This window comes from Pseudochaenichthys georgianus, chromosome 15 (assembly GCF_902827115.2).
Source record: "Pseudochaenichthys georgianus chromosome 15, fPseGeo1.2, whole genome shotgun sequence".
NCBI classification, from domain to species: Eukaryota; Metazoa; Chordata; class Actinopteri; order Perciformes; family Channichthyidae; genus Pseudochaenichthys; species Pseudochaenichthys georgianus.
This window is the reverse complement of record NC_047517.1, coordinates 8,769,933-8,792,590: the sequence shown is the minus strand read 5'-3', so window position 1 is coordinate 8,792,590 and position 22,658 is coordinate 8,769,933. Positions and strand designations below refer to the sequence as shown.

Genomic DNA, 22,658 nt, shown 5'->3' with positions numbered 1-22,658 from the left:
TGTAGCCTCAGCCTCTAGCTTCAAGCAATGTATCAGACTTCACACAGCTCCCTGTAAATCCCCAAAAGGCTCTACACAACATTTCAAAAGAAGACAAAAGGAGCTCAGACACCTTGCTTTGAAATGTGTGGCTATTAAACCGTGCTCACTGATCAGTAAGTCTCAGTTGTATTCTGTGTGAGATGCAACATACCCAGTTTGGGAAAGACGATGAGGTATTCAGCGTTGCATTGTGGGCAGGCCACACGTGCCGTGCTGTTTCCCCCCGCTGCTTCTCGTCCACCCAGCGCTGCAGACAGGACTGGTGGACCCACTTGGTGGAGCCGCGGCAGCGACACGGGCGCACCCACTCTGCTGTGCGGTCGTCCTCGTCTGTGGCGAAGCACACCCAGCAGCTCCTGAAAACAGGTGGGATTAGGACAAGAGATACAAAAAATTGGTAGCATTAAACCCATTTTGCATTATGTTTTCCTTTAAGTATTAACAAATAACTACAGAGCAGTTGTGTTCCAGTTGATGAGACTTTGAGAGGAATCTCCATCGAAATCAGTCGCATTGACCCGAAGACACATTTTGAGTTGTATACACAGTTGGAAAGAGGGGATTCCTAGCTTTCTAATGATATTCAGGATTGTTTTTTGTACTCCAAATATTAAGCAAAATATGTCGCATTATAAAACGGACAAGTCAAATCAAGCAATCTGATTGGTCCTTAGCCGTGATATACTGAGCGTATACCACGGGTAGAATTGTAAGTTACTTTTCACAACAAGTCAGTATCCCTCCGCTTCTGAGAAAAACAGTATACCGTTGGGCTGAAAGCAAACTGCCTGCAGTTTGCTTTTCATACTGGAACAAGAAAGCAGCGGAGAAGTAACGGGGCAGAAACCCTTCTTTTTACGCAGCGGTCCAGATAGACATCAAACGGCAAAACATATTCAGTGTGCAGTTCCTTTGGCATTAGGGCAGGGATATCTAGATACTTCCCAAGGTTTGACATCATGAAGTGTGCTACTTTTAAAGCAAACATTTCTTCCGTTACGGAACAAACTTACAAAGCATAAAATGGAAACATTTAAGATTAACTTCGACCTCCGGGGGGTCTTACTATGGAGGAGTGGATTGAGGAGTGCCTATCTCCAGAAAGCACCTAAACGACGACATGCAGAGCTACGTGAAGAGCAGGTAGACCAACTGGAGAAGTACCACCATTTAAAAGCTTTCTGATGCGGGTCTTGAAACAAAGCTGAGAAATTATGACCGTTAGTGGCCACAGGTGTTTATGTTGTGCCTACTTGTACAGGTAATACACTAGTTGAATTAAGAAGATGCATTTCTAAACACTTGAAGTGAATAATGCCTGCTGCCTTGGTTAGCCTTAGTTTACTTTTCTTTATTAAAAAACTGCATTTTGACTTCACTTTCTGCTCTGTTATATATGTGTTACGGGTTTTTTTCCGGGGGTTGGGGGGTGCTGTTGAGAGGGTGTCCCACATTGTCCCACATTGTCCCACACAACCATACTCCTTGTCCCACATTTGGTTTGTTGGGATCTGGTCACCCTACCACTAGCATGTAAGCCTCCACCACTCGCAAAAAGTTCAGACCGAGCCAAAGCTATTACAAACGCCAAATATCCTTATGTTGCCATGTTAGCAAAGCGCTACCTGGCTGTATCTGCTACCTCTGTCCCTACCGAGAGGGTGTTCTCCACGGCAGGAGACATTGTTAGTAGGGATGCACGATGTTGGTTTTTTGAAACCGATAACTTCCTGCTTCTCAAGACCGATACCGATAACTGATAATAATATAATATATATTAGGGCTGTCAAGTTAACGCGTTAATAACGCGCTAAAGAAAAAAAAATTAACGCCACTAATTACTTTAACGCGATTAACGCATGTGCATTTTTTGTCCTCGGCCGTCCCGTAGTTTCAGAGTGCATCGAGTTTAAAATACCATCTACAAGCTGATGCTGACAGCCCCGCTCCTGCCGCCCGCTTGCTGCAGACCACACTTCCACGCTCACCGGCAGGCCCTGACTGGCCATTGGGAGGACCGGGAGAGACCTAACGTGTATTGTTGTTGTTAGCATCTGGTGCTAGCTAGCTGCGCTAACGGATATCAGGAGCTGTTTAAATGAAAACAGAGGAGCGACATTTCGCCGACAACTTGACTTTATGCAGGTAGCCAGACAGTGGGACATTGCACACTCAGCACGGATAGTGCGCGCAACATGACAGCGTCCAGGCAGCTCCCGTTCGAGCATATGCCCCCACACACACACACACACACACACACACACACACACACACACACACACACCCACACACACACACACACACACACACACACACACCACACACACACACACACACACACACACACACACACACACACACACACACACACACACACACACACACACGTATGAGAGAGTTTCCAGGTTGAATTGAGGCAGATATTTGTAATGTTCAGAGGTTGTTGTGTTTAATATTCATGAGAATATTTGTCATTGTTCAAATGATAAACATTTGCATAAAGCCTATTTGTCCTCTCATATGTTGATAAGAGTATTAAAAACTTGAAAAATAGCCCTCTAAGGTACATTTAGAACAGATAAAAATGTGCGATTAATTTGCGATTAAATATTTTTAATCGACTGACAGCCCTAATATATATATTAAATGTACCTGTAGTTTTTGCACACCTGGTGGTAAAAAAAAGACTAGTAGTGAGCAAATGACATGAGCATTACTACTAAGAACAAAACAAAGCCAAGAACAGTTGACTCTTCAAAGTGACCATATTTATTTGCCCAAAAAAGTTCTTGCTTTTTCAAAAGCCTCGTCGATAGGTAAAAAAGGCCCCGGTGCCTTTGCAGCTGGCTTTGGATTCGCCGCTAGTTTAGCAGCGCAGGCGTCTTCGTACGCTGTTAACACACCATCGTAGCCATGGCGATGTTTCAGGTGACTAATCAGGTTGAAGTATTATAGCTCGTTGCCTTCTTCCCTCCTCGTGGAACTTCTGCATTGCATGTGTTAATACAAATAGCAAGCGAACTATCTAACTCTGAAACTTTGAAATAGTCCCATACTACCGACGACATGTTTGTTTACTGTCCTGGCTTCACGGCCGCACACCATTTACGTCACAGCCAGGCATGAGTTAGGGAGCGCTGGATTTGTAAAAACTCCCCTCTTCCTAAACCACTAATACCACAGTACTGGCAAAACGGGAGGAGTGAAAAACAAGCGCCCCTAATCCCAATCCACCCACACCGCAGTATTTTTTATTTTTTTACCCAAAAAATATATTGTATATTATCGGGGCTATTAATACTCTTATCGGGTTTATCGGGATGACGTCATAATTCTTAATATCGGACCGATAATTATCGGCCCGATGCACCACTAATTGTTAGTGCCAGCTGATCTGCCCTTTCGGCAAGCAATGTGGACAAGTTCATTTTTCTTTATAAAAACATGAAAATACAATGACAAGCTAGTCCTAGTCAAACTGGCTGCTTAGGTACTAGTACACTACAGTTCAAATACAGATTATTTCAGTTCATCGAAATGCTGCACCTTAATGTTTGTTTTATTATATTTTATTTATTTGAGTGAATACATTATTCACAGTAATAATAATTAAAAAAACCCAAAAAATATTTTATGTTTTGTGATAATTTTTTCTGCTGTACCGAAAACGAACCGAACCGTGACCTAAAAACCGAGGTACGTACCGAACCGAAATGTTTGTGAACCGTTACACCCCTAATGTAATGTAATGTGATGACGCTTTCAAAATATTGCAGAAAATAAGATCTTTAACAAAAACATTTGTGATACCGACATATTTTGTTCAGCAGGATGATCTCCACATATTAACACCACTTTATGATTGAATGATGAAGCGTAAATGCAATGGTCAGAAGTAAATAGCCATTGGACTTTAAACAAACTACATGACAACCGAGTGACTTCATGTCAACACCGCTTAGCTAAAGGCTGCTAATGTTCAGTGTGATGACCTTTAGTAGTCTTATTTAGTCTTGTTAGCAACTACCATTTTAAAATACAATTAAAAGCTTAAGAAGTTCACGAGTGAAATGTGAAAACCTCTTATGCTTGTGTAAACCTCAGACCTTATTTCCGGCATCAAACCTAAGACATTGACTTCAAGACGAGGGAGAAAGTGCCAAAATGTCTATTAGCTAACACAACAAGTGTAGAAATAGCAGCATCTTTCTAAAATAACTGTGGATATTTTGGGGTTATGGGTTTTTTATAAGACCTTTAGCTGTTTGAGCAGCTAGGCCCCCGTGACTCTGTTACCCATAAGTACTTCCCACAAGATGAATTCAGCCACTGTTGGCTGTGCACCTATTTTCGCAGCTGAGTACATTTACTCTAAAAAGGCTTCCAGTTTAGAAGCCAGGTCAGCACAGCATTGGAGCAGTTCATGCTAAAAAACACTTCTCCTAGCAACTAGGAAGCAAAAGCAAACCGAAGCATTAGGCCCCTTTCGAGACACACATCGGAAATATCAGACATTTTATTTAAAGTTTTTATAAACACAGAATCTCTCTGTCATCCACTTCCAGCCTTTGTGATGCTCTCCAGAGCTCATTTTGACAGACTTGCCACTTGGATTGATCTCGCATAGTTTGAGCATAGTGTGATGACAGAGTCTGAATCTCTTCCGTCTTCTCCCTGCCTAAGCATTACACCATCACTTCCAGGGGGACCAGGGTTGCCCTTTGTGGCTGCTGGCAGGATGGAGAGCAGAGCAATTCCTTTCAGCCACTGGCAGCAGATTTCATAATTAAGATAATTAAAAAGAAGGGAGGAGGGAGAAGTGAAGAAGAGAGGTGAAAAGTGCAAGTGCAACTCCTTAGTCGTGGGCCGGTGCTCCAGCTGCTTTGTTTACACTCTGAAGGGAAGGAGCAGCAAGGACACGCCGTCCTCTGAGTTATATTCCTGGCCAAATGAGCATGATGGGCTGGCTTGGCTCTGCTGCAGGTGCTGGTGGGAATACAGCCAGCACAGCATATTACTCTACTCGTTGGTCCTGTGTCCACATAGTGTCTTTTTCTGGCAAAAAGGTGCCAGCAAAAAAGAAAAAGAACCGCTCCCAGTGCTTTTTATAAAATGATATCTTAACATACCACTGCTTTCGAGTTAAAGACACACCCCTAATCTACATGCGCTACTTTGCATTGTTTTTTAACCTTGAGCAGCAAAAAGCTTCACCACTCGGTACACTATAAGACCCCATTTACACACAAACGCATACGAAACACAAACGAACCGAATACGATATCAACAAATCTTCCGTTCACACGAGACCGCTCGGGAGCGCTGGAGAGGCTGTAGTACATATGCCGGGCCTGTAAGTGGCGCTGTAACTTCTGCCACAAAATACACTAAAAGCAGTGAAGAAGACCCCCGAGCATGGTTGCCCTTCTGTTTATGCCCCACGGTGGATTGAGCAACATGTAGTTCATGTAATTCTCCATGTCCACTTGTTGCTGATGGTTATGGTAGAGGAGCTGTTGATGTTGCACTAACATCTGTAGCATGGTCAGTAGCACTATCAGCAGTAGCTACTGACCATGCTTCAGCAGTGAGCAGCAGAGGTGGGGAGAGGTGGGGCTATGGCTTCATCGTTATCAGGAAATGATCGTATATAGGGCGTACCAGGGCCGGACTGGGACAATAAATCAGGCGGGGAATTATACACCCAGCCAGGCCACTACCAGTTTTTTGTGCCATTTTGCTGGATTTATTTGTCAATTTTTACAGCGTTGCTGCCTGTAGTGATAGCCCTCTAAATCTACTACCCAAAAATAAACATATGGACATGGGTTACTATTTAAAAACATGTGCAAATCTATTTAGGAACCTATGTAACATATTTTAAGTGGGGGTGGACCTCAAATCCTATAGGGTGGTCCGGGGGCATGCCCCCCCGGTAAGATCTTTTTTTTTTTAAATGTTGGACTTAAATGCATCAATCTGGTGCACTTGAGGGGGTGGTAAATAAAGAGACTACACCCACATGAAACATACCTGTATACATTTAAATAATCATAAAATCATAAGAACATGGCCATAACCAATAACATACCAATATCCAATATGAAAAAACATTGAAAACTTGTTTATTTATTTGTTTTGGTTCATTTATAGTTGTGAGTGTGTGGTGTGCTCCTTGAACCAGCCTCTTACCTGTCTCCCTCCTCTGCCCCTGCTCCTCTTTGAGGCAGAAGCAAAGGACTAGTTTTAGCTCTCAACAATGTTTAATAGTTTATCTTGCCTTTTTTCACCTAGTTAACGTTTTTTTTTATTATTATTCATGCATATTTTACTAATCACTCCCCCCTCAAATGGAAATATGTGTTTACATAAATGGTGACCAAACCGTTTGAGACCCACGGGATAACTTAGACTAAGTTAACTATCTAACACACTCAGAGTCCTTTACCTCACCTGAAGCTGAGGTTATCAGTCTCTCAGTCTGACAGGAGAGAACCTCTCCCTCCACCTTGTTGTTGAAAAATCTCCTGATATCCGTTAGCGCAGCTAGCTAGCACCAGATGCTAACAACAACAATACATGTAACCGGTGCGCGCGCTTTATCTCACTCACTCGCTCGCGCCACACATATACACACACACCCTCCCGAGCTTGAAAGACACACAAGGAGACCAATCAAGGGCATTAGTATGATCTGTATGAAAGTGGCCATGTCGGCAGGCCACATCATGTAGACAGCCAGTCACCCTCTGTGAGGCAGAGTCAGACCCACATTTGCGCAGCGTTGCGTTCACAATATATACATTAAAAAAAAATCCTCAGGCCAGCAGGCCTCTTAACAGGCCAGGCCTGGGGCGTACACACAGAGCCGTTTGGCCCCCCAGAGCGTTCCGGTTGCAGATCTATCCACCTTGGGACCCATTATCGTTTGCGGGGTCCGTTTCCGCGGTTCCGTTACGGCCTCGTGTGAACGAACGGGCTATACAAAGAGAAGAGTAGCAGATACAACCGTTTGCAGCACATACAAGTACAACACTGCACATACAAGTACAACACTGACTGGCAGCATAATTCAGTCTCTGCTGCCACACTACCCTCCCCACAAATAAGATTTCCAGTCTTCGTCAACATAGTTTCTGTTTGAAAGTTACGCCCAAAAGCAAGTTTCTCCTTCAATTTCTAAAGTAGAGTCACCAGCGCTTTATTGAAAAGTTGGATTTTTCAAATAGAAACGCATGGAAAAGAGATATGGTGCTAACTAAGAGAGACATGCCTGTATGGACAAAGGCCCTTTGTGGGCTGCTGCTATCTGTTGTATCTCCCGTGCCATAAGACAGCAAAGATCATCAAAACCCCCGGGTTAATAGAAAGGGTGATCTGTGGCTCAAACCAACCCCAGTCTGATTCGGCAGAACACAGAGACCACACCCTGGGAGGCAAACACCAGTAATGCCCGTTCCAGTGATGGGCTCTACCTGTCCACAGCTCTGCCTCAGTCACTCATATTAAAAGCTGTCATCAAACTGTGAAATTGCTATTATTTAAACAGCTAATTAAAGCTGCTGCAAATAAAACAGCTTTTGAAGCCAAGCCTCTGAAATAAACACATGGAGTAATAAACAAGGAAGCATAGGCAGCATTATACATCTATATGACTAAGAACAAACAAAGGGAAAGGAACACTGCAGCAAAAGTGACAACACTATACTCCTCCTGCTAACTTTGAAGGTATCCTGCAGCTAGAGACCTAGACATTTTCAGATGGCACAAGTAAGATTTAAAGTAGGGATTTTTTCTAGTCACATTTGCAAACAATTAAAGCACAGTAAAGGACATTTAATTTAAAAAGCTCTACCAAAAGTGTCATAGTATGGTAACACCAAGTAATCAAATGTCCTCAGACCAAGTACTATGCAAATTAAGCTGACCCAAGGCGGACATCTTGCAAATCAGCATGCCACCTTTGCATGTGGTGATGAGGTCTGAGGCACATCCTGTTCCATATTATGTAGGATTATCACTATCACAGACTTCTAACGACGTGATGTTTTAGTCACAGGGAAACACTCGAGGACAGCCGCAATTTCACGGTTTTTCTGCACTCCACTCTTCTCCTCCAGCTGCTCCTCCAGCTCTCTCCCGTGACCTATTCTCTCTCCCAGACACATCCACCATCGCTCTGTTCCCTTGCGTCAAACCACTTTTGAAGGGGACGAGGGAAAACACTCTCCAGGTGGATGAGACTTCAGGAAACTGAACAGGCTGTCCTTATAACTCAATGTTGCTCAACTTCCTGTCCTGATCCGTGTTTTATGTCAAAACATGTTCTAAAAAACATTTATTCTCATTCAGACCTCATTCCTGCACCGCTCTATAATGTCACGTTTTCATTAATGGTAAGACACATTGATAAAACATGTTTACTGAATTACCGTGTGGGAACATTTTGGGGTAAGCCAAATGAAATCAAAACATGTTAATTTTTGTTAACAGAGACTCAACAGTTGAGTGGTTTTATTATCATTTATGTTTTATTTATCTTTAAATCTTTTTTAATTTTATGTCCAACCATTCACTGTCGTCATAGTTAATACGTCAACCAGAGCAACAGGGTCGCCCCTTCTCCACGTAAAAAGTTGCTCGTTTCACAATTCGAATGCTTTCTAGTGGTATAACACGATTATTCATAAATACAATCTCATCTCCAAAGCTCAACTGCACTCTAACGTTATGCCTTACTAGACATTTGTATTTGCACAAGATATATATACTGATTTCTGAGGAAGTAAACGTTAAGAGACACACCTCTCTGAGAGACAGCCAGTCAGATGTGGCTAAACCAAAGGTAACACAAGCCTCTGGTTGCCCGTATAACGCCCTATATAAGTGAGCAGTCTGCTGCATCGTTCCCTCAGGCTGCCATCACTCAGACATTCAGCCGCAGTAAAGAGGAAGCTCTCTTTCAAAATAAACCACTGGCCCATCCATTATGACATTGTGTTGCTTTTGGCCAAACCTCTCGAGGGTTGGAACACATTACAAAGAAACACAAACTAAGGAGTGGGAGTCTGGCGCTGATGATTGTAAACATTTGACCTTCTAAGCCACCATTCCTCTTTGGCTGTTAGAAAGAAGAGCAGGCTCAGAATAACGACATAATGATGTGGCAGAACATGTCTAAAAATCATGACTTCAAAAGAGTTTAAAGGGGCTCTATTATGTTTTTCCTGTAGTGTGTTATATAGGTTTGTGTGCATGTAAATGGTTTCCAAAGGCTACAATCCCAAAGTTCCCACCAGAGGGAGTTTCTCTCCCACACACTCCCTCCCACCCTGCCTGAAACGCCTCCATTGGACTATATTTACTCGCATTACTAACATAATGACATCACTGTGTAACACTCCCTCTTCTATTGGCTAGTGCTCCAGCACTTTGTACGTGAAAGGCTAGGGGGCAAGACATCTCTAAGGGGTTGACCAATCACAACAGAGCTGACCAATCAGCGCAGACTGGTTCTGGTTTCAGAGAGAGGGTGAAAAGAGGTGCGGGCAGTATGAGAAAATAAAGAGCTTTTTGAACATGAAGCAAGGAGACATGTCACAGTGGAGACGCTACATACTGATATCTCATGAAAATGAGCAGAATATGTCCTCTTGAATATGAATATGGGGACATTTGAGGACATTACTATGACCTTGAATAGAAAAAGGAAAGGCCACTCACAAATACCCAGTAAGCAGCCAATAATCAGCTCTCAGAGGAAGGTTACAGACAAACACTGGGTTATTTATTGAGGAGGATACCTTTTTTGAAAATCTGAGCAGAACTCTCTGCCTATAGAACCAAACTGACTGACAGCACAGCATTGGTCACCATAAATATACATGAACCTGTTTACAAGCCAAAGCCAGGCCTCCTGCAGACATGCATTGTCTTGGGGCAAGCTACCGTCTCAGATTGCAATTTGAGGTTGAAAATGACAGCGGCTCATGGCTGATCGGGTAACTTATGGCGCATTTCCACTACAGCGCGGGAGCGCACGGCCCGGCACGCTTTTGGTTGCGTTTCCACTTGGCGTAGTACCGGCTAGCGGGGTACTAGGATGGGAATTTGAAAGCAAATGTATATTCGAATATTCGACCCCCCAAAAAACAGTTCACCGGTTAACCGAAATGTACATATCCTATATAAAAAAAATTGGGTAAAAAATGTTGTTTTAACACATTTATTTTTTTCCTTTTTTTTTTGCCCAAATGTTTCAATAATTTTTGGAAATAAATACATACATGTTCATATAAGTGTAGAAACCAAGTCGAATTTGTCAAATGTATTGAACTGGTGATCACAGTTTGACAGCTATAGGCCTACAGCTTTCATGTGTGGAGGCGATTCACAATCAGGCCAGCTGTAGAGAAGACCCTCTCAGCTGGAACGGAGGTTGCGGGTATAGCAAGGTATAGCATGTATATATAGGTTTAATTTGGCATAGTTTGACCTCCACGCCGCGCTCACTAACCTGGTCGAAATATTTCCACACATTACTCCTTTTTGACGATATGTCTGTTGTGTAGGACTGTTCTTGGAGTGTAAATAATTACCGGACTATGACTGATCAAATATGTTGAATACCGGCAAAACTAAATCTCTCCAGTCAAAATGTCTATGTACTTTGCCGCCACACATTGTTGTTTAGGCTGGCCACTCATGTGTCGCGAGTGTTGACAGGGGGGCGGGGGAGCACGCACATGAACTGTTAGCGCCGGAACCTCGCAACGGCTGCGGAGCTCATTTGCGCCACATTTGGGCCTAAGATGAGGTTTGAGTCTGCGTGATCTGCGTGTAGGGAGGGGCAGCAGCCGTATCATTGGCTAGAACCAGCTAGATCTGATGGATTTGGACATAAACGCGAGTGAAGTATAACCGGACACGAGAGAGATAGATCAGCACCTGCAGCTCTGCCCGCTGTGAGGGACCGGTGAGCGGAGCAAAACACACCTTAAGACGTCACCTAACACATTTAGCTATGGCACAGTCGTATATATATACATTGAATTATTCAATTTGATAATATGTAATCAACTTAGGCATCACTCCCAATTTTATTTTGTAATGATTAATACAAATATTCATAACTCATATTCCATCCATCCATCCATCCATCCATCCATCTTCTCCCGCTTATCCGTGGTCGGGTCGCGGGGGTAGCAGTTCCAGCAGAGAGCCCCAAACTTTCTTTTCCCTGGCGACATCAACCAGCTCTGACTGGGGGATCCCAAGGCGCTCCCAGGCCAGCGAAGAGATATAATCCCTCCACCTGGTCCTAGGTCTACCCCTTGGTCTCTTCCCAGCTGGACGTGCCTGGAACACCTCCCTAGGGAGGCGCCCAGGTGGCATCCTAACTAGGTGCCCGAACCACCTCAACTGGCTCCTTTCGACGCGAAGGAGGAGCGGCTCAACTCCGAGTCCCTCCCTGATGACCGAACTTCTCACTTTATCCCTAAGGGAGACACCAGCCACCCGGCGGAGAAAACCCATCTCGGCTGCTTGTATCCGCGATCTCGTTCTTTCGGTCATGACCCATCCTTCATGACCATAGGTGAGGGTAGGAACGAAAATGGCCCGGTAGACAGAGAGCTTTGCCTTCTGGCTCAGCTCCCTTTTCGTCACAACGGTGCGGTAAAGCAACTGCAGTACCGCTCCTGCTGCTCCGATTCTCCGGCCCATCTCACGCTCCATTGTTCCCTCACTCGAGAACAAGACCCCGAGATACTTGAACTCCTTCACTTGGGGTAAGGACTCATTCCCTACTTGGAGTGGACAGTCCATCGGTTTCCTGCTGAGAACCATGGCCTCAGATTTGGAGGTGCTGATCCTCATCCCAGCCGCTTCACACTCGGTTGCGAACCGATCCAGTGAGTGCTGAAGGTCGCAGACCGATGAAGCCATTAGAACCACATCATCTGCAAAAAGCAGTGGTGCAATCCTTAGTCCACCGAACCGCAGACCCCCTCCCCCACGACTACGCCTCGAAATCCGATCCATGTATATTACAAACAGGATTGGTGACAAAGCGCAGCCCTGGCGGAGGCCAACCCTCACCGGAAATGGGTCCGACTTACTGCCGAGGACCCGGTCACAGCTCTCGCTTTGAGAGTACAGAGATTGGATGGCCCTGAGTTAGGGCTGGGCGATTTTTTCGGTTTTCACGATTAATTTGCATTTTTACTTTCCTAGGGTTGCGAAATGGCTGAACCAAAAAAATCGCGATTTTAAAACATTTCTAGACTCCGCAGATTTGTTTTGCTTTAAGGGACGTAGTAGCTTACTCTCTCACTTTCCAGAACGCGCTCAAAACTCAGCCACATTGCCTGTGACTCCCCGATCTGCAACTCTGCCCGATCTGCTGTTGTTATGCTGTGTTCGTTGTTCGTTGTTGAGCATAACAGAGGACTCCGACATTGTACATTACATATATAACTAAACACGTTATCTCTTTCATGACTTTTCATTTAATATGGTTTTGAACGCTGTAATCAATACTCAAGACAGGAAAAACTTCACGGCTGGTTTCATTTCTGGTAGTTCCGGTTGTTGTCTCATGCTACCCACGTCTGTAAACAAACGTATTCAAATAAACTGTACCTTCATTTAATATTCAGCAATAATAATATCTCGACGTCTATAGTTGTAGTGTTGAAATCAGTAGGTTTCGGTGTGCAACACTACGTGTCATATCGGGAGGCTGAGTAGTGTGATGCCTCTGTAATTGGCACACACCCTCTGATCCCCCTTTTTAAAAAGGGGAACCACCACCCCGGTCTGCCACTCCTTCGGTACTGTTTCCGACTTCCACGCAACGTTGATGAGACGTGTCAAAACATGACAGTCCCTCAACACCCAGAGCCTTCAGCATTTCCGGGCGGATCTCATCCACCCCCGGGGCTTTGCCACTGTGGAGTTGTTTGACGACCTCAGTGACCTCCCCCCGGGAGATTGGTGTTGATCCCCCGTCATACTCCAGCTCTGCCTCTACCATAGAGGGCGGAGTTGTCGGGTTCAGGAGTTCCTCAAAGTGTTCCTTCCAACATCCCAACACTCCATCAGTTGAGGTCAACAACGTCCCATCCTTACTGTACACAGCTTGGATGGTTCCCTGCTTCCCCCTCCTGAGGTGTCGGACAGTTTTCCAGAACAACTTTGGTGCCGCCCGAAAGTCCTTCTCCATGTCTTCTCTGAACTTCTCCCACACCCGCTGCTTTGCCTCGGCCACGGATGAGGCTGCTGCCCTTCGGGACTGTCGGTACCTTGCAACTGCCTCGGGAGTCCCCCGGGATAACAAATCCCTGAAGGCCTCCTTCTTCAGTCGGACGGCTTCCCTGACCACCGGTGTCCAACAGGAGGTTCGAGGGTTACCGCCCCTTGAGGCACCTAGGACCTTGAGACCACAGCTCCCCGCCGCGGCTTCGGCAATAGAGGCTTTGAACACCGACCACTCTGGTTCAATGTCCCTATCCTCCACAGGAATGCCCGAAAAGCTCCGCCGGAGGTGTGAGTTGAAGGCCTCCTGAACTTGGGCCTCCTGAACTTGGGCCTCCTCCAGACGTTCCCAGTTCACCCGAACTACACGTAAACTCATATTCGAATACATGAATAATTATTCGAATACCTGAATAATTTCGAATATTCGATTAATCGTTCCCATCCCTAGCGGGTACTATTTCACAGTTTTTCTGGCCCCATAAAATCGAGGTTCTTAGGGGGCCAACAACCAGGCTGAGTAGGGCTGAGTATGCTCAACTAGAGAGAGAGAATCGCTGGCAACTACAACAAAATGAACATATTTGACCGTGATTTAATTGTAATACACGTTTCAAAATGATGCCGAAGTAACAACATACTGATTAGTAAAAACCATGAATTAAATAAACCAGCGACTGTATTCGCCATGACACAGACAGTCTGTGGTTTGTACTTGTTCAACTTTTGTCTAGTTTCTGAACAGATATGAAGAGCTGTGAGCTCTGAGTGCTAAGAGCTAACGGCTGATGTTGCTTTTGTGTTTCACATTGACGTCACGGCTCCGCCTACACTGCGTTACTATAGTTACTGCCCCAGCTACTAAACTGTAATGGAAACGCAGCATAAAGTGAGCCAGTCCTAACAAGGCCTAGCCATACCGAGCGAGGCCCTGTAGTGGAAATGCGCCATTAGTGACAACTATATATAGCATATGTCCAAGTTTTGGCATTTGGCTGTAAAACTTCAACAAAAGATATTCAATTATTCTTGCTGCTGTCCCTGGAATATTTCCTGCCACTGCAAAATACAACAAAAGGGCAAATAAGCCGAGGTCTGTATATTCACTCAATGAGTCAAAGCTTGTGTTTGGGAACATTTTAAGCCATAGTCACTCTCTTGTGTCAGGATAATTGAGGCAGCCTCTTTCTTTAAACTGCTGCTGGTCAGTCAGTCAGTCAGGACCTGGGTGAGGGCCCTTCTGTTTCTCTTCAGACTGAAAGGAAATATTTACCCAGATCACCTCAGAACATATGCTGGCTGCAGAGTAAATAAACATGCACTCAGGCAGGACAAACAGAATAGCTCTCTGAGTACAGTAGCCAACAGCCCTCAAAGAGGAGCTGGAGCCGTCTGTTTACATGGAAATGTGCTCTATAGTCAGGCTTTAATGTTAACAGGTGGACAATTAGTGATTCAATGTTTTTCAGTACAACTGATTCATTTTAGAGTTATTATTATTTCAAACCAGCAGACAGGTGTCGTTTGTTGTTTACTAAGCTAATTTAGCGTTGCACTCCCATATTTCAGTGGTGTAAAGTACATTACACAAGTACCATACTTAAGTACATTTTTAGGTACGTGTGCATTACTTGAGTATTTTTTTCTGGGCCATATTGCACTTTAAATTCGCTGTGTTTTTTTTACTGCGTGTTATTTTATAGATTCAGACTTTTGAAACCAAAATATGAATAACCTTTGAAACATGATCTTTTTCAAATATTAAATATTTGTTTACATTTGTTTTTGTTAAAAGTTAGAGCTGAACTAAGTACTTTTATTATATACTATAATATATTATTATAACACTTCAACTACTGATTATGCTAGTAGCAGCTAATGTAGCCTCAGGCCTCTAGCTTCAAGCAATGTATCAGACTTCACACAGCTCCCTGTAAATCCCCAAAAGGCTCTACACAACATTTCAAAAGAAGACAAAAGGAGCTCAGACACCTTGCTTTGAAATGTGTGGCTATTAAACCGTGCTCACTGATCAGTAAGTCTCAGTTGTATTCTGTGTGAGATGCAACATACCCAGTTTGGGAAAGACGATGAGGTATTCAGCGTTGCATTGTGGGCAGGCCACACGTGCCGTGCTGTTCCCCCGCTGCTTCTCGTCCACCCAGCGCTGCAGACAGGACTGGTGGACCCACTTGGTGGAGCCGCGGCAGCGACACGGGCGCACCCACTCTGCTGTGCGGTCGTCCTCGTCTGTGGCGAAGCACACCCAGCAGCTCCTGAAAACAGGTGGGATTAGGACAAGAGATACAAAAAATTGGTAGCATTAAACCCATTTTGCATATGTTTTCCTTTAAGTATTAACAAATAACTACAGAGCAGTTGTGTTCCAGTTGATGAGACTTTGAGAGGAATCTCCATCGAAATCAGTCGCATTGACCCGAAGACACATTTTGAGTTGTATACACAGTTGGAAAGAGGGGATTCCTAGCTTTCTAATGATATCAGGATTGTTTTTGTACTCCAAATATTAAGCAAAATATGTCGCATTATAAAACGGACAAGTCAAATCAAGCAATCTGATTGGTCCTTAGCCGTGATATACTGAGCGTATACCACGGGTAGAATTGTAAGTTACTTTTCACAACAAGTCAGTATCCCTCCGCTTCTGAGAAAAACAGTATACCGTTGGGCTGAAAGCAAACTGCCTGCAGTTTGCTTTTCATACTGGAACAAGAAAGCAGCGGAAGAAGTAACGGGGCAGAAACCCTTCTTTTTACGCAGCGGTCCAGATAGACATCAAACGGCAAAACATATTCAGTGTGCAGTTCCTTTGGCATTAGGGCAGGGATATCTAGATACTTCCCAAGGTTTGACATCATGAAGTGTGCTACTTTTAAAGCAAACATTTCTTCCGTTACGGAACAAACTTACAAAGCATAAAATGGAAACATTTAAGATTAACTTCGACCTCCGGGGGGTCTTACTATGGAGGAGTGGATTGAGGAGTGCCTATCTCCAGAAAGCACCTAAACGACGACATGCAGAGCTACGTGAAGAGCAGGTAGACCAACTGGAAAAGTACCACCATTTAAAAGCTTTCTGATGCGGGTCTTGAAACAAAGCTGAGAAATTATGACCGTTTGTGGCCACAGGTGCGAAAGCTCTCTCTAGAGCTACTGGAAGCCGAATCTCGGGGACCGGAGAAAGTGGAGCAATATTCTCACCACGCCAAGCAACAGCCTAGAACAACCTCAACAAGTAACCACGTAAGCCATGCTACTGATGCTGGACAGTTTTTCAGTGGCTGCACAATAAACAGCAACAAACACATGAATGTAAATAAATAGCCAAATAATGGATCAACGCTCTCTGTCTAATATGTTCGCTAGCTGTTAGTGTTGTTTCATAGCAACCACCTCGCACTATGTTTCGCGCAGAAGGCAACAGCGGGACTATTTTATTTTGAACATCATTATTTACTAATAAAAACTATTTAAATTAGAGTGTGTATTTTTTTTCATATTGCCACACTTGGTAACCGTTCGCGTCGGGCCGAACCACGCCCCTTAGCTGTGATATAATGAGCATATACCACAGCCTGTCGTGAGCTATTGCTTACTTATATAATGACTCACGGAGTCATCATTTTGAGAAAAAGGCCTTTAAAGTTTCCTCTTCTCTGGAATCCATCGATCTGATTGATTATTAGCAGAGCAAATGATCAAAATACTACGGAGGGAAGATATTTTCGTTTGGATTACTTTTCTCGGGGAAGCTCGCGAGTGTGTGTGTTTGTGTAATTTTGCATTTGTGTGTATTGTGTTTGTTTCCCGGGGAAAACCCTCACGAGAAACACCGGCTGTTGTTGTGCCTGCTGTAACTTTAAGTTACTCCGTTCTCCGCTTGTAATTATGCCGTTACAAGCTTCAAAGTTGTATTTATCATCTGAATTTGCCGAAACAAGTTTAATATTCTGAAAGCCAAGACTTTGTTTATTTTAAATCAGATGAAAACAAACTGTAACAGACCCTGCCGTGTTATCTATGATTACTATACGCCTTACATTCATAATTTCAGCCGGAGGGAGGGGGGCAGCGCTAAGGAAGAGCAGAGTGGCCAGTGAGAGGTGCCTGTCATCTTCCCTTTACAAGCTTCAAAAATGTATTTATCGTGTGATTATGGAAATAAAAGTTTCATATTCTGAAAGCCAAGACTTTGTTTATTTAAAATCAAACAAAACACCCGAACCCCGAAAAACTATTTCTTTACGCAAATCCACGTTTATTTTCAAATGAGCCGTTGCAACTTCCGACTGATTTCGATAGAGCGGGTCACATATTCTTCGTTGTTATTTAGTACTAGCGGTGGGGATCGCTTAATGCATATATTGCAATACACTGTATATTGTTATATATTATAGTTTGCACTAGAGGTCGGCTTGGCCGATTATCGGGGCCGATATTCCGCATTTGACCGATTAAGATGTTTGTAAGATGTTTAAAAGTTAATTAAACATAATATATGCTTAAATGCATTTCAAAGAAGTTGTGTTGAGTTGTGTTGGAGTTTGTGTTATTCTACATTTTGAAACCAAGATTTTCTGATTTTACTGCAAATGTATATCGGTTCCAAATATCGGTTATCGGTCTCCTTGATTACTAATAATCGGTATCGGCCTTGAAAAAGCCATATCGGTCGATCCCTAGTTTGCACAATTTATTTTATATTCGTATGTTAATAAAAACTGTTGATTCTATTTAATTGGTATTCATCATATATTTTTATTTACAGTTCCTACTTTTAATTATTTTTTAGATTAAAATGTGTATTTTAACATTTGTATCTTTTATTTTGTATTCTAAAATGGAGCAATGTCAGAAAACCCAGTCAGCATCCCATAGTCACTTCAAACATGAGTTAAAGGGTTTGGCCTCTCAGGATATTGATAAAATATCTTATTGATGAAAGTATAGGCCATTGTTCACCATTTAGGGAACAATGATAGTGGAAGTGATCAAAGTCTCATAACTCCAGACTCTGGTCATATAACTGAGGCCCTATGACTCTGCATGCAATCAGGCAAGATCAATACATAAAGCCTTAGGCAAACATGCTGTAAAATGCTGACTGCTTATCAAACAGGAACTGTTCAATGCACTCAAAAAACAGAACATCCATCCTCTTGAAACATAGCAAAGCATGTCTAGTAGGGATGTGCATCTCCATCACTGAGGCCGATGCGATGCGCATCTCGATACGTTGCAAGGATACGATACATTAACGATACATTTGAAACACCAGGCGATGCGATACGATTCACCCCTGTTGCGATACACATTAGTCACATTTTTAAAAAAAATACATAAATAATAATATAAAATATATATATATATATAATCGATTTTTAAAAATAATATTCGATTATGGAGACTGTAACGAATATTCGAATAATCACTGGCATCCCTATTCAAAATCAGGTATTTTCAGTAGCTTTGTACAAAATGTCACATTCTTTTCCCTAAATATCTCACTTGCTCTAGTTGGAGCTGAATTGTAATGACATTGCCTTTAGGACTTATCACACAGCTCCTCAACCTTAATTCATCAAGGCATCACTGTGCAACAAGTGCTAACAATATTCAGACAGAGCACAGCTAGGTTATGCAGTAAAAGTACAGGAGGGCTTGGTTGCAGGCATAGTATTCCTTGAGTGTAATTGCCAGACAAAAGCCAAGTTATATTTTAACATGTTTTTTTTATGGACGACATAAAACATGGTAAAAGGTGTCTATGTGTATTAAATAGCTTTGCTAACAAGTGACTAAATGAGACCGACAAGGTCATTACGCCCAACATTAGCCCCTTTTAGCTTAGCAGTGTTGATGCGGAGACCTTGCAATGCTAACTCCGGAGAAAGAAATACGTCATCACTCACACAGTATAGGTCCTTCTCACCAAACTGTTGATCCATTTAACAAAGGGGTGAGAGACACAAAGAGTCCACCTCATAAAACCTATGCCAAATTGGGATCAATAAAGTACCATCTTATCTTATTACAAGGAAGGAGACATTGTTATGTTTGGGCCTGAATGTATCCCAATTAATTGGACTCATTTGAAAAAAAATACATTCCCTCGCCTCCTTCCCTCCATGTCTGTCCAACATCTGGGGAGGTAATGTGATCTCCAGGTTCCCTGACCTTACCACAGTACATCTCCGGCTGTGACAGTATATTGCTTTTCCATTATTAATAAGCAGCATGCGACTGGCTGGAGGGTTCACTTCCCCTGTGTGTCCCTGCGTGAGGCCGAGTTAAAGAACCCAGACCAGTGACATTCTTATTTTAGCTGCTAGATACTGATGAAAGAAATAGTCATAGGTTAGTCCTGAATAATTGATTTAGGAAAATCAGCAAAACCAGGTTATTACTACCGCAGTTAAGCACCCAAACTGTGTCTATAAAAAAAAGTAAGAAAAGCAATATAATTAGTTGAAAGTAAATAAAAATGACCAACTGAAATCCAAAATGTCAAGACTTATTAATTGAATAAGGCCTGGATCTAACTTGTTGTCAGGAGATCCATTGGTTGTTCAACCCATATACAGCCTGACTGTATGCGTGTAATCTTTTCGTATTAACACTGAATGACACAATGGTTAGTCTGCACTCATTTCCCATGAAACAATGGCATATATACAACGAGAAGAAACAAACTATAATAGCGATATTCGTTTTTTCTCTCAGGCTGTGATTATGTATTTTGGTTATCATTGACATTGGGACATTCATGTTAAGAAAATCAACAAAACAATGAGTGCAGGACTCTTTGGGTAAACAAATATAGTAGATAAAACTGTACATTTACACAAGTTTCTACCTTAACATAATGCATGGTTGGTTTAAAATTGGGCCTAATGCAGGTTGAGATGGAGGAAACAGAGTTAACATTAATGGCTGCATGTGTCTAACCTGATGACACATACCTTTACAGTTCCATTTCCTGTCTTTAACAACTGGTATGCCTGGAATGGAAGAAAACCTGTAGCATTTTCACTCTCACTAGGGAGTAGGATATGCAGCTAAGAAATGTCCAACTGTGGTATTAAATAGAGCTCTTACCCTATTCAAAGAACACAGAAAGTCCAATTACCCTTAAATGGAATTTAGGTACGGAAATGGTCTGGTAGGTTTACTGACAAGCCAGTGACCCTGAATATTCCCCCAGTTTCTGACATGGTTTGAATCCAGAAGTTAAGCTTTATGCATCATTGTTTCATTTCTGTTAACCTCTACGGCTCACTGATAAATAAGAAATAATGGTGGCAATAAATGTTAACATGTCCTCTAAATCCATTATAATCTAAATGTTTTTGGGAGATATGTTGGTGTACTTTCTAGTCACTTTAAAACAAACTTGTATTGGTGGCCAACCCTTCCTGCACTTATTCAGTAGTTGCCTCACAGAATCCCCATTGTACGCCATGTATATATTAACCCTCCTGCACCCACCGTTGAATAATGGATGTCAAATCTGTGGCTTTCTGTCATCATCATATTCAGTTGTAGGTGTGTTCTGTTACTGGGGCCACAGGGAGGGGGATCTTCTGTGAAAGACTTGGATTATTTGCTCAGGTTGCTGCCTGCCTGACTGCAATGGGCGATTTTCCAATACTCCCCTGGTGCTGAATAAAACATGACGATGCAGGAGAGGAGCCTTAGGGTCGAGGCACTCAGGTGACATGGCCGGCCAGGGCCAGGGCGGGCGCACGCACGTGGTGAATCCGAGTCTGATGGAAACATTAACCCTCTATTCACACTTCTGTCCACGGTCCTGATGAGAGCGCATCACGTAACGACTACCCTACACCCTGATGTATGTGAGCCTTCACCCTACTCCAAGCTCTCTGACACCACGTGTAATGAATTAAGCACATTATTCTTGCACAATGCTGGAAAAGGCTAATGTATGCACTCTGTGGTCGTGGAGATTGAGTGGGTCCCCAGTAGAATGTTGTTTTATTTAGAAAAATGTAGTGTATCATATTATGATTGAGATCATGAACAGACTCGCATGGCAGGGTTTCCTTTAGCCGGTATTGGCAAAGACAATATGTTAAAGGAGAGGTGTCATGGCCATTTCCACTGATCATAATTCCATTGTTGAGGTATACTAAAATAGAAAAATACTGCGCAATTTTCCAAACTCACATTGGTTTTGCATACAGCATCTCCTTAAAGTATGTGTATTCAGCAGTATTCACTTTCTCCACTAAACGGCTCGCTGCAGCTCTTGCCGCCCCCCCCCCTCCCTGTGAGCACAGTGTGCTCCGATTGGTCGGGACCAGTTGGGACGTTGTGAATCGCGCTGAGCTCCGTGGAGGTGTGATTTCCTTGTTTAGCGATACACAGCGAAACACAGCCAAACTCACCCTGAGCACACACAAAGTCACAGCCGAAGTAAAAACAATAAGTGTGGCTTGATATTGAGTAAGAAAAGGTTGATAAACGCTGTGAGAATGGGTCTACAGAGAGAATTTTGCCGCGATCCCAACTGTCTGTTATCAGCAGCAGCCCGGGAGGAGAAATCAGCAGAGCTGCCTGCACTGGGTGAGTGTGTGATGAAGTCGTGGATTGGTCAATTTGGACCAATCAGCGGGGGCTTAACGTAACGGCTCCGCGGACGTAACGTAACTGCTCCACGGATTGGCCCATTTGGTTCCGGCTACCGCATGACCGTATCGCGTCATAGTTCTGAGCATGGCTACTGGGTGTTCACACGTCACAATGTCCAGGAAGAACATGGAAGAAGGTCAAATAGTTCCAACGAGGCATTTTGAGGAGGTATTTTCTGTGTTAAGGCCCTGACACACCAAGTAGTCACCAGAGGACTAGCCGACGCTGAAGTCGGCTGTTGCCTGGCCGTGTTCTCCTGCGTTTTGGCCATGTGTCGCACGGGAACACACCGCACCGACTTCAGTGCGTGAGTGGCAATAACTCTCCTTACCAGCAGGCGGCGGTAGTGTGTAGTGTGCTATTCGTCATTCAAATATGAGGCGCTCTACCACAACCGGACGAAGCAGAGAAGAACGTGAAGAGTATGCCCTTTCTCCGTAATATCATTACAGTAGCTTGGCTCTCCTGGAGCAAGGTGATGAGCAGGGTCTGTCGTTTGCATTCATTCCAGATCGCCATGTATGAGGATGAAGAATGATGATAGCAGTCTGTGTGTGCCTTGCTTAAATCGTTTGTTTACGTCCCTCCCTTCCGCTTCGTCTGTCTCTATGCACTGCATTCGCTAGCTCTGAACAGCCATCAGAGTGATTATTGTGGTTCCGACTTGCCAGACCCCGCACTGCA

At 43.5% G+C, this 22,658-nt stretch overlaps 1 protein-coding gene across 1 annotated transcript in view; it reads right to left on the bottom strand.

Moving 5' to 3' along the window:
• marchf5 (membrane-associated ring finger (C3HC4) 5) overlaps positions 1–22,658 on the bottom strand; it is an 80,699-nt gene that overhangs the window by 29,087 nt on the left and 28,954 nt on the right. Inside the window, 3 exon segments of the mRNA XM_034101170.2 lie at positions 194–263; positions 266–429; positions 15,373–15,575. Coding sequence (XP_033957061.1) covers positions 194–263; positions 266–429; positions 15,373–15,575 — 437 coding nt within the window.